At 29.5% G+C, this 13604-nt stretch overlaps 2 protein-coding genes across 2 annotated transcripts; one reads left to right on the top strand and one right to left on the bottom strand.

Moving 5' to 3' along the window:
- Window positions 1-266: 266 nt before the first annotated feature.
- On the top strand, window positions 267-1679 carry LOC112680657. Its single transcript, XM_025550818.1, has one exon. It carries the CDS (start codon window positions 267-269, stop codon window positions 1677-1679), a length of 1413 nt encoding a protein of 470 aa, XP_025406603.1.
- Window positions 1680-2447: 768 nt separating this feature from the next.
- On the bottom strand, window positions 2448-12966 carry LOC112680721 (carbonic anhydrase 7-like). The gene is made up of 6 exons (XM_025550901.1): window positions 12861-12966; window positions 10218-10391; window positions 9769-9913; window positions 3160-3265; window positions 2760-2990; window positions 2448-2687 (listed from the first exon to the last, which is right to left on the bottom strand). Exons 1-6 carry the CDS (start codon window positions 12916-12918, stop codon window positions 2580-2582), a joined length of 822 nt encoding a protein of 273 aa, XP_025406686.1. The 5' UTR covers window positions 12919-12966; the 3' UTR covers window positions 2448-2579.
- Between the last annotated feature and the right edge of the window lie 638 nt (window positions 12967-13604).

Genomic DNA, 13604 nt, shown 5'->3' with positions numbered 1-13604 from the left:
AGTGGAAAAGTCAAACTGGATCCATTACTTACACCACCACAGCCACTGAAAACATTGTTTGATGGAAGTGATCCCGATTCCAGCCATTTTCTTCAACACATCCTTGAATACAATAACTGCTTTCGCATGACTTCCTTTGGAGCTAATATCATTCGAGAAGGCGGCTTCATGCCGACTTGCAAGGTAAAAGATACAACACACATAACCAACACATAATTGCAACAATTCTGAAGTGCGGTCGGCTATTCCAGCAATTCGCTGTCGACATGTATGTCAAAGTCGAGACCGAACGTTTAGCGTTCATCAGATTCAATCAGCCAAAGCTACGATCTGAGGACTATATACACTTGCGTGATGCTATTCATTCAGATGGTGATGTTCAGAATATTGGACGACTGACGATTCTCCCATCAACTTATATCGGAAGCCCACGCCACATGCACGAATACGCTCAAGACGCTATGACGTACGTGCGAAATTATGGAACTCCGGATTTATTTATTACGGTCACATGCAATCCGAAGTGGACGGAAATTGAACGCGAGTTGGAACCGGGTCAAAAACCGCAAGATCGCCATGACATAATCGCCAGAGTATTTCAGCAAAAACTCAAGGTTATGATGGATGTGCTTACTAAGTATCGAGTTTTTGGTGACACACGTTGTTATATGTACTCGGTGGAATGGCAGAAGCGTGGACTACCGCATGCTCATATCCTAATTTGGTTGCTGAACAAATTACATTCAAATGAAGTGGATGACATCATATCAGCTGAAATTCCTGATCCAGTCACTGATCCCCGTCTACACGACATTGTGACGACACAGATGGTGCATGGACCGTGCGGTGCATTAAATCCATTATCGCCTTGCATGGCTGATGGAAAATGCACAAAACGATATCCGCGACCGTTAGTTGCTGAAACAGTCACAGGGAACGATGGATATCCAGTTTATCGTCGGCGTTCAAAAGAAGATAACGGTCGAACTATCAAAGTTAAAGTTCAAAATCAAGAGATTGAGATCGGAAATGAATTCATTGTACCATATTGCCCGCTGCTATCACGAATTTTCGAAACACATGCAAACGTTGAGAGTTGTCATTCGGCCAAATCAATCAAATATTTGTGCAAGTACGTCACAAAAGGCAGCGACATGGCTGTGTTTGGTATTGCGTCGGAAAATGTGAATGACGAAATCAGCAACTTCCAAATGGGCAGATACGTCAGTACTAATGAAGCACTGTGGCGATTATTGTCATTTCAAATTCATGAAAGATATCCCACAGTTGTACATTTAGCAGTGCATTTGGAAAATGGCCAAAGAGTTTACTTCACTGAGGCTAATGCGGCACAACGAGCTGAGAGACCACCATCGACAACATTGACTAGCTTCTTTGCAATGTGTGAAGCAGATCCATTCGCAGCGACGCTGATGTACGTTGAAATGCCCAAGTATTACACTTGGAATCAATCAACAAAGAAATTCCAACGTCGCAAACAAGGAACCCCAGTTCCAGACTGGCCACAGGTGTTTTCAACTGATGCACTAGGTCGTATGTACACTGTTCATCCTAGAAACGATGAATGTTTTTATTTGCGACTGCTGTTAGTAAATGTACGTGGACCGAAATCATTTGCGCATTTGAAAACTGTGAATGGCCACCAATGCCAAACATGAAAATGTATGTATTCCTCGAATACCAATGATTCCGACTGATCTTCCGTTTGACTTCAAACGATTGCAATTCCCAGTTCGCCTTGCGTTCGCAATGACAATTAATAAGTCGCAAGGCCAATCGCTTAGTGTTTGCGGGATAAATTTGGAAAATCATTGTTTTTCACATGGACAGTTATACGTTGCGTGTTCACGAGTTGGGAAACCATCCGCTTTGTTTGTGTTAACGTCAGACCAAAAAACAAAAAATGTGGTTTACCAAAGAGCACTACAATGAAACAATTAAATAACACTTCATTTTAGTAGGTAATTGAAATGAATTTATTACTGTTGTGAAATGAAATAAATATTTTCCTTTTCAAATATATAACAAAAAAAATTTTTTTTCTTTATCTTTTAATCACCAAACGAAATGTTACATAAAACGAATCTGGTGGCGAAACGGAGTTCGCCGGGTCTGCTAGTTTTATTTATAAAATTTACTATTTTTACTTATTTATAAAAGCAAAAAAAAATTAACTTTTTATAAGAAAAAAATAACTTATAAAAAGTTAATTTTTTTTTTTTTTTACTTTGATTTTTAAGAAAAAAATAACTTAAAAATTAAAGTACCTATACGTTGATGACCTAATTTTCAATATAATAATCATTTTTTAATATAAATATTATTTATTTGATTTAATGAAACTTTTAAAGCAATTTTACAACCCACTCAAAACAGTTGTCATAGGAGAAAAATATACCTATTAAGATATACCAAATCAATACACATTTTAGGTCTGAATAAGCGATAATATCTTTGTATTTGAAAAATAAATTAATGCATTTTAACAATTACGTTGGTAACAACAATGAATTATGATATTAAAACATGGTTGTTGGATTAAATTTAATTGAATTGGTTTAATATCCATAAACAATTGTCCTGTTATTAAATGGCTGAAGACTTCTATCATTTGCTTTTATCATCTCTCCCTCATGATCCGAATGTAACGATCTAAATGCCATCAACTATGGAAATAAATTAAAATTTTCAGAAAAGCAAGAAAATACTGTATTTTTAAAAATATATTTTATATTTACCTGGTTCCTAGATACTTTAATAGGTTTAGTAAAAATAATCCAAATTACACATTCTGTAAACGGTGGAGTGGTTAGTGATCCGTGGTATGTGTAGTAATGTTGTTTTAGAGCTGTTTTCCTTATCCAAGAGAATTCTTCTTTAAAGTCTCTAACTATTTCTGATTTAGGTTTGGTTATATATTTTAAATCGGCTATGAAACTATCCATTTCTCGGTTGTCTTTTGGTGATACCTATTAAAATTATATAGTCAAGTATTTAATTATTTATACTCCCAAAAAGATATTGTATTGAAATGATTTACCTCTTATGTAAGACATATTTACTAATTTTGTCTTCTAAATGTGTGTTATAATTATGTGTGTTCTTAATTAAAAAAATATTTAAATTCGTTTTAATTACCTCTCCAAAAAATCCAACAACGCATACGCCATCACTATAAGTTTGAGCGTTTTCAAAAGTTCCGTATTCTTTTTTATAATGTACGATATGAACTTCCATTCCATATCTGAATTTAAAACAGGCAAGCATAACTAATAAAACTTATAATCTTAATAGTATTTTAACATTCGTTTAGGTATAAGCGTTTAGCACAAGGCTTTACCTAACAATTCCAGGATATTTTAAATTTTATATATTGAACTCAAATAACAATAAATATTATCATCTAGAAATCCTAAAATACACTTCAAACATATAGTTAATTTTTATAGGTTAAGTTGAAATCAACAAATATATAATATCCACAAATTATCAATGGACTCAAAGCATAACGAATTCAATGATGATATTTTTTTAAATTTAATTTTTATTTAGTGATGTAATATAAATTATTATTAATTAGGAACCCACAAGTAACAATTGTGATAATTTACAACCTATAAACAAACACCTGATAAAAAAACTGCCTTTTGATTTTTTTATAATATATTATGTCACAATGTCACACTTTTATCGTTGTTATAATTTTCATAATTATGTAGACGTACACTTTAAAAACCATAAATTGTAATCCAGTATTTTTTTTTTATTAACATTTCTTGAGATTATATCTAAATTACGTATATATATAAATTAAATTACTCTAAATTACATATATGTAATAAAATAATAAAAAAAAAAAAAAATTGTAAAATCCTAAATTTCAATAATTTAATATTGAATAAAAAATTATTAATATTGATATTTAAGACTATTCATTGTAATTTACGTTATATTAATAGTAATAGATTATAAAAATATTTCAGATATTTTTTGAAAAATAAAAAACCTACACAGAGCTACAACTTTGAAAAAAAAATTATAATTGGTTCAAGAGCCAAAGTTAAATTCACGATACCATCCAGGAACAACTAGCGAAATTCGATTTTATAATTACTGATTTTAGTACATGTATAGTGCCGAAAAAAGTACGTTTTATAATATCAAAAGAAGTTAAATTTTTATGAATTTTGACATCCGCAATTATTTTGAATAACAATCACTTTAAATATTTTAAATTAATTATTTGCGTTCATAAACATTTTATAATTATCTCTTTTTATTAATATATTAATACTATTATCTGTTTTAAAATTATTTTGGTTTGGTGATTAATTGTTCGCGATCCGATATCCTTAATAGTTATACTCCATATATTTTGCTTTGTGCTTTTATCTAGCAAAACTACAGCAATGCGATTGAATTATATGATATTTAATACTTGTATAATGAGTTTATTTAACGTTGTTTTTATAACTATACAAATATTATAAGGACCAATTTAAATACCAATATCTCACAGATTATTGTTTATAATTTTGATAATATAGGGTGTTTCAAAAATAACGCAGGAACTTCTCACGCAGCAAATTGATTGTTTCTCTTGAAATGTGACAAGTTGAAACCAAACATTTTTGATGTTCCTTTGGTCCAAATGAAGCAAAAAAAAATACAGTTAAAAGTTCAGTAGGTATTCTTGTATGATTACAAAAAGACGCAACTTGTTACACTTTAAGATAAACAATCCCTCTGCTGCGTAAGAAGTTCCCAGACAGACTAATCTCGTTCAGGACCGTCCCGAAGATAAAAATCAAGGGGGGGAATTATATAAAAAATGTCGATTACAATTTTTTTACTTAATTTATGTAGTATAATTAACTATATATAGTCGTATTTTTACTTTTTAATATGTATATATGTGTCAGTGTCGTACGTTCTTAAAATTGACAGCTAAATTTTATATATATAATAATATTTTATATTGTATAATAAGTAGCTATATAAATTTTATACGTGTATATAATGAAATATGTAATATTTGTTTTCCGTAAGTAAAATTAAGTCCTTCTAAGCTATAATGAAACAAGTCCGATTGCCGACTGGTGTTTTCGTTGGGGGGGGTGAGACACCCCTCCAAGACCCCCCTTCTGGACGGCCCTGATCTCGTTGCGTGGCCAAAGATACACACAGGGCCGGTATTAGGGGGAGGCAAAACGGGCATTTGTCCTGGGCCTCATGCTTAAAATTTTCATTGAAAAATATTTTGTACGGAAATCTCATAAATACGAGTATAAAATGTAAAATGTGTGGATTGCCTGGCGAGTGCGATTTCTAGAGAAATCCGTTGGTGTGTTATAAAAAACCAATTAAAAACACAACAATATTATATTTTATATGTCATGTATGCACCAACGACGACTCGTACGGTACGCCGCACAATATGAAAACTGAGATACATAGGAAATTGATTTTATTGTATTTCTTAAATTTAATCTGTCATTACCCGATATCACATATATTACATGTTATCGCCTTTAATTGAGGCCTACAGGCTATAGGTGACTATTGTTGTGGGTGAAATAAGTTTTGCCCAGGGTCTCGCAAAAGGTAACGCCGGCCCTGACTACCCACCTCGATCTTGCGACTTGACGCCGTATGATTTTTACTTATAGGGACACACTAAGTCACGAGTTTACCATAACAAAATTCGAAATGTTTTGGAACTTAAGCAAGAAATTCGTCGTGTCCTCAACGAAATTAATGGAACGTGTTATCCAGTGATGGTAGGGAGGGTAGGGTGGTTCAAAAAATTTTTTTTTTTCATTTATGACCCGGGCTCCCCTCAATTTTTTTAGACCTAACTATAGTATTGTCATGCTAAAATTTCAGCTTCTTTTTATAATTAGAAGATGGTGCTCAAGCACCCTTTAATTAACTTTCGATTATAAAATTTCTTTTATTTGATTTTATAAACTAACGACTTGAAACTAAAAATATCTTTATTAGTCATAAAGAATACGTTTATTGTGTTTTATATTTGCTTGTCAATATCCCATCTAATAAAAATAAATATTATATCTGCTATTCACTTACCACATAATCAGTGTCTATTTATAATTGAAAAACACGAGAATATTTAATCCGTTATCGTGATGCCAGTGTTCTGCGGTCGTTAATTTCTGCTATATTAACTATTATCTTATTTTTAATAATCCAAGATAAATAATTTATATACAGTATTTTCTTTTATTCGCTTTATTTACACCGACAAGACCAGTCAGTAATTTCATATAATATTACACGCCATACTAAAAAACCTGCAGTTATTTTCTCCGTAAGTACTATCGTTTTAATAAATATAATAATAATTGTATAAACATTGTCCAACGAAGTATTATAATGTTAACACGCAGAAATGATGAGATTTATCTCATAGGTATTAGGAATTCTGAGTCAATTTCTAGACTCAATCAACTTCCAACAATAAGACAAGTTTTACAACGGTTTCATTATTTTTTGCATGCAAATAAGTCTATACGTAATTCAAGTCACCTGACAGTCGAAGAACTAATTTTAGTATGGTCTAAAGCTGCTATACCCATGAGGTTAGTAAAACACATTGTAGATATGATTGAAAAAGTTCATTCTAAGTGGTTGCTGTTGAAAAAAAACAAGGGGCGATCGTCTAAATCTCAGAAAAATCGTGAGCAAATTTTCGTAAATGAACTAAATAATATTTTTGATATAAGTCATGCTAATGCATTAGCTCAGATGAGGAATCAAACTGATCTTGATTTTCTTTATGATCAAAGGCATGATTGAAAAATGTTTATGACTTCGATTGACAAAAAACTCGAAAACAAGCAACAACGTGCTCTTCAAAGAAAAATTGAAGAGGAAAAACGCCGCCAAAAGGCAGTTGAAGCCACTGCTTCAACATCATTGGTAAGACAAATTAAATATACAGAAGATGAAACCGATGAAGATTTATCTTGTTCTGATAATGATGTGGAATTTGAACCATTTCATGTAAAACAAAAGGCAAAATTAGAAAATAAAGAAGAAATTATTACGAAAAATATAAAGACGAATTTATTTAATTCTCATGTGACGGGAGCCTTAGATCGAAATAAAATCTCTGATCGGCAGGCGTTACGATTAATGGTTCCATTGACTGTCGCACTTGGACATAATCCATCTTCTCTTTCTATATCACGAAGTACTATACAACGAAGGCGAAAAGAAGCCCGAAAAGAGCATGCTATTAATACAAAAAACACATTTACGCCAAAATATCCTTTAGTAGTACATTGGGATGGAAAAATATTGCCATTTGTGGTCGGACATGGAAAAGTAGAGAGACTTCCTGTGTTGGTGTCGGGAGATGGTGAAGAAAAACTTCTTGGTGTTCCAAAGTTAGAAGCTGGGACTGGACAAAATGTGGCGGATGCAGTATATGATCTTTTGTTTGAATGGAATGTTTTAGATAATGTCAAGGCTCTAGGTTTTGATACAACATCTGTAAATACAGGAAAATTTAAAGGGGCTTGTACTCTATTGGAACAAAAGATTGGTCATGATATGCTATGGTTAGCTTGCCGTCACCATACTATGGAAATAATTTTGGCAAAAATATTTTGTTTGTGTTTTGGTGCATCAAACTCCCCAGATATTCCGATGTTTAAAAGTTTCAAAACAATATGGAGAGATATTTCCAAAGATAAGTATTTAGGACTAAATTTAAAAGAAGAAACAGAAACATTCGTTGGAACTACTCTATCAACTCTCAAGTATTTTTTAACAGAAAATAAATCACCTCGAGATGATTATCTAGAACTTTGCGAGTTGGTCCTAATTGTTTTGAATAAACCACCATCAAAAATTCACTGGCGAGCTCCAGGTCCAATCCACCATGCACGGTGGATGTCAAAACTGATTTATGCGATAAAAATATTTTTATTTCGCAAGCAAAATAGTATATTTAATCTTACTAAGCGGGAAGAAACTCAACTACAACGGTTCGTGCTTTTCGGAGCACTACTATATACTAAAGTATGGATTGAAGCCCCTCTTGCAGCTGAAGCACCTAGAAACGATCTGAATTTTTGGCTAAATTTAAAAAAGTATGAAGCTATCGATTCTGAAATTAGCATTGCAGCTAGAATGGTATTAGAACGTCACTTATGGTATCTTTCGGACGAGCTTGTTGGGCTTGCTTTATTTTCCACAGAAGTCACATCAATTGAAAAATCAGAAATTGGTATAGGAATGGAAAAAGAAACTGACAAAAGACAAATCAGAGGAAATACATCCCTCCTTAAAAATAATGTAAATTTAGGAATGTTTGCAACTAAAAGAAGTTTAAAACTTTTAACTATTTTCGAAATAAAGGATTCATTTTTAAATTTACCGCCTGAAGAATGGCCTCAAAACGAAGAATATCAGCAAGGAAGAGATCGCATCAAACAATTACGAGTCGTTAACGATACTGCTGAGCGTGGTGTTAAACTTTTTGAGGAGTATAATAAGCTATTAACTTATGATGAAGAGGAAAAGCAATTTTTGTTACAGGTTATTGAGGCAAATAGAAAAACAGTTCCAACTGAAACTACAAAGAAAATGGCCATTGAAGCTGTATTTTCTAGTGAAAGTTCATAACTAATTATCAATATTTAAATTTAACCTTAATATATTATTTTATTATATTATTTATTAATATATATTTAATCTAACCTTAATTGTAATAATTAAATAAAAAATAATAAATACATATTTTTTTTATGTTATATAAGAAACATGAAATCCAAAAAAAAAGTTCATTTTTACAAGTGCTTGAGCACTGACTTCTAAAGAAAATAGAAAGTCAACACTATCGGAAAACTATACTATAGATAAGCCTAAAAAAATAAGAGAGTGGCTCGGATTATAAGTCAACTTTTTTTTTTTTACATTTAATCGTGAACCACCCTAAGGGAGGGCCATATGCCCGATATTGTTTTTCACTATTAAACTTTAACTTCTCCTGAAAAGAGTGATATATTTGTTATGTTTTTTTTAAAAGAAATAAATTAAATTTATAGCAGATTTAAGTCCTGTGTTCTTTTTGAAACACCCTATATAATTAATTAATGTGAATATTAAAGTCCTGAGTACTTTATTTATAGTTATATATTTAATGATGTACTCAAAATTAAAATAAAAAAATTATTAATTTTTTTATTAACATTTTAAATTTTATCTTTTAATGACTACTACATAGTTCACAAACATAACGACTATTACATTTATATTTTTTAATTAGTTTCAGTAACGTGGCTATTACCTCAAAATATTTCAATGAAAATGTATATAAATTTCTATTTATACAACATTAAATGTTAAAAAACCATCAAAAGCTCATTCAAACGCTATTCTAAACATTATTAAAAAATAATGAACATTATAATTTAAGTTTATTCAAACAAGAATGTATTTAAAATCGATGTTTTTTTATTATTTAATAAAATAAATTTGCCTACTTTACCTACGTTAGATTTAAATTCTTTAAACATAAGAAAATACAATTTCTTCGTCATGTGAAACTAATAAACTGGATTCAAATATTTGAATATACAATTTTCATATTATGTTATCATAATTTTTTTGGCGTATGTTATTAAAATAGTATTTTTTTTTTCGCTTGTAGTTTTCTGTTTGGTCTTATAACGCATATGTATATAAATATATAGAATGATAACAATTATTCCTCACTGGTATCCGTTGACTTTGTGCTCACTCCCAAAATCACCTTTTCCCCAATGAAAGTGCATCTGCTTGAACTCATACCGGGAATCGAACAGTGGCCCTCCTGTGATAAAAGGTACCTCGATGGAATTATTGGCAAGTGTGACGCAAACTAAACAATCAAATGACATTGTAAAAAAATCAATGTAATGAGATGAATATAACAGAATACTAGACTATGGTAAACGAAATTTCTTCGCGTTTAGGGAGATTTTTTTTGGCAAATTTTGTTTATTTTTCAGATAATATCTGATTATAACTGTTCGGTTAACATTAATTAATAGTAAACAATAATATTCTAGTCTAAAATTATATAAAATATACCATATTATGGTAGAGTATTTAATAATAATTCGTTTTTTGGTATCAAATGCTCTCACCATACTCCATTAAACTATTCTTATGTATGTATGTACCTGTATGTCCGGTATTGGCTATATTAACTGTGGCCCTGTTAAAAGCCCAATAACCGAAATAACGCAGAAATGGCAAATATCTTCTGATTGCATAACTTGTATCTATGTCCACAGGTGACTGCTCGGAATAATCATTTTTTGTGGTAACATATGGCCAGTCGACCACATCACTATCTAAAATAATTATTTAAATATTAGATGAAATAATATAAAAGGAAAGAGTTATCGGAGGAAATATATTTACTTCTAACCCTTACTTCTTTGATATTGAGATTGTGATATTTAATTAACCACTAAGTTATTTTATTTGAATAATACCAATGACAGAAGTCTTAACATAAATTTAAGTCTCCTGGTCGTTAATATTTCAAGATATACGTGAAAAATATACTATACATTTTTTTTTAAATAATACAGATAAATACAGTAATAGTAAATGTTGGGTTCCTAGTTCCGTTAAAGCTACTGATAACGAGTGAGCCAATAATCTAACATTGCCCTTTAGTTCGTTCGAATTTAACATACTGTTCTTTAATCTGGTTAAATAATACACTTAAACAAAATAAAGTACTATAATCAGTTCAAAATAATTTTTTACGGTTTATTTCTTTTAAATTTAATATTTTTAGGCATCCCCATAGTTCTTACAATGTCGTTTTAAACTTTCTTAATCTTACTTTATTAAATGATCGTCGTATACTTCTGCTATTAACATTTCTAGACAAGTTATTAACTGATGTTATTAATCGTCCAGAGTTGTTATATTTAATTAATTTTAAAATAAACAGCCTTAATACTAGAAACCCTCTGCCATTTTACCCTATTTTCTCAAATAAAAATTATACTTTAAATTCTCCCCATAATATTTTGATGAATGCAGTTAATACTTATATGTTTGATTTTTTTAATGTTTATTGTCAATAATTTATATTTAATTTGTAATTATTTAATTATGTATAGCTCTAAGTAGGATAATAGTAGTCAAGTTGATTTATATTTATAACCAATATTATGTAATACAATTTCACACTATTTAATAGAACACATTCTGTAAATATTTGTAAAATAAAAATAAAAATAAATAATACTAGTTAGTACCTACTTAATAGTGTTAAATGTCACTAGAAGTAGTTCAAAATGTAATATTTAATTCAACGTGATGGAATTTACAACAATGTTTAGCCAGAGTGGCAAATAATTAATAGTGTCGTACAAACTACAAACGTTATCTCACCACAAAGTTAAGCCATCGATAAAATACGGATAGCTGTCATAACACATGTAATACCTAATTAAACGATAAACGTATAAATGTCATCGTATGGATGTGCATATATATAGGAGATATATTAAATAAATTGCCGCAGCTTGTTTAATGTATCTTATCGGTATTGTCGCAAATTGTATATTAAATTTTTTGTTGCCGCAGTTACATATTGACTTTTAGAAAAGGATTAATTTTGCTGTGGCTTACCATTTTTCTAATAAACAAATATATGAAATTATACCTAGTTTATATATTTAATCATTGTAAAAAAAAAATCAGCAAAAACATCAATAGTACAATATTTATTTTAATTTTAGTAGACATTTCATGAAATTAGTTGTTTTTAGATTTTAATACAGAAATTAATGTTCGTTAAATTTATATAATTTCAAAATCGAATTAAAATGAATTACAAATTACCACAAAATATATAAAAAGTGTCAAATTTAAAATCATAAAAGTCAATTTTATCAGTAGTCTAGAAATGGAAACATTTTTCTAAATATGGGTATTTTTTTAAAAAGTTTTGTACTAGTTTATTCTATGTTTCATAAAAAAATTAAACTCATTCATTACTCTTCGATCTTTAATTCAATCAACGAACTTGAATTAGTTTCCAAATCACATTACATATTTACATTTGCTCCTCTATACAAATCCATGGAATCCATGAATTTATTATTTATGGATTTTAACGAAGTACAAGAGTAATTTAATTTTTAAAATATTATATACTCTCAATATTAAGATAGGTAGTTGAGAAATAAAGTGGTGGCAAATTTTATTAACAAATTTGGTTAAGATCAAAATGTCGTATTTCAGAAATCAAGTATGAAGGATTAAATATCGATTGATAAAAACCTACGAAATGTCGAAAAAAAAATGACGACTTATACTCCTATTAATATTTTTCCAAAAACATATATTAATATATTGTTATATAATCAAAAAGGAATTCAATTATTTGTTTTTTTTTTTTACATTGATTTATTATTTGGTTTTTAGAATGGCTACATAAATCAAATAAAAAGCTTAAATAATCATCAACATTTGTACTACTCATTTCTTGAATAGTTATTTATATTGATAAAATAAATAATTTAGATATAATCAAATCGAAAAAATTAAAGGAAAAACAGTTTATTGAAAGAAAATTATGACTCAACATTTAAATGGTTGTTGTTATTTTAATTTACTAGTTACAATTTTTTTATTTGACAATTATTTAAGTTGAAATTGTATACAAGTTATAATAATCACATTAAGCATCTAGACTAAAAAATTATTACCTACTAATTTTACGAATACAAAAATATATGTTTTTTAATCAAAATCATTCAACAGAAATATTTTAATGATAACAATGAGATACTAACCACTTTGCGTCGGTGCCAAGACTCCTAACATAAACCACAACAGAAGCGTCCAAATCATTTGATAGCTGTAACAACATTCGTGATGACTTAAGACACAATGAGCATCACATAACAGATAAGTTGTATTTATTGTTTTTCCCCCAGCTTTGAAGCTAAGAAGGAAATACGGTTCATAACACGGTAAATTAAAAATCGACCGTGATATAGGTACAATAGCCAATATTCATTGTTTATTATCTTTTATTTGTCACGATTTAGTCCGTCTTATCACATCGATCGCATGAAAACATTTAAAGTAAAATTATTTGTATGGAATTTACAAATTCAATTTAATTATATCCTGACGATATATGAGTTGTATTAAAAATGTATAAAACTTTCCTAGTATATTTTGTTATATTATAGCATTTTTTACTAGAGCATAATAAAAATATAATTTTATAACCAAAAATGTAATACAAATTATATAAATCATTAACTAATAATTAAACAGAGAGTTTTCAATTATTTCGGAACAGTTTGCAGATAATATATTTTACAGAACTATGGAGAGTAGATATTGATGACATACAAGCAAAGACGTTTAATTTTTTTAAATTTTATTTTTTAAAACAGTTTTGCCACTAAATTAAAAAAATTATGTTTCACATGAACTTTGAAATGCGATAAATTTTATGTTCAAATTTAAAATAAGAATAGACGAGTACCTCAGAAACGTATAGACGCGTACGAAATAAACTAACA

The sequence above is a fragment of the Sipha flava genome, unplaced genomic scaffold (genome assembly GCF_003268045.1).
Source record: "Sipha flava isolate LNK unplaced genomic scaffold, YSA_version1 179_pilon_pilon, whole genome shotgun sequence".
NCBI lineage: Eukaryota > Metazoa > Arthropoda > Insecta > Hemiptera > Aphididae > Sipha > Sipha flava.
The sequence above is the reverse complement of the archived record's forward strand: the minus strand, read 5'-3'. Positions and strand labels throughout refer to the sequence as shown.

Excerpts from the sequence above, each read along its gene's own strand:
- LOC112680657 (XM_025550818.1), top strand. The coding sequence starts at position 267 with ATGTATGTCAAAGTCGAGACCGAACGTTTAGCGTTCATCAGATTCAAT.
- LOC112680721 (XM_025550901.1), bottom strand. The coding sequence starts at position 12,918 with ATGATTTGGACGCTTCTGTTGTGGTTTATGTTAGGAGTCTTGGCACCG. Across the intron at positions 9,914-10,217 it reads AGCCAATACCGGACATACAG|TTTGCGTCACACTTGCCAAT; the intron begins GTACATACATAC and ends TTGATTGTTTAG. Across the intron at positions 2,688-2,759 it reads TTAAAGTATCTAGGAACCAG|TTGATGGCATTTAGATCGTT; the intron begins GTAAATATAAAA and ends TTATTTCCATAG.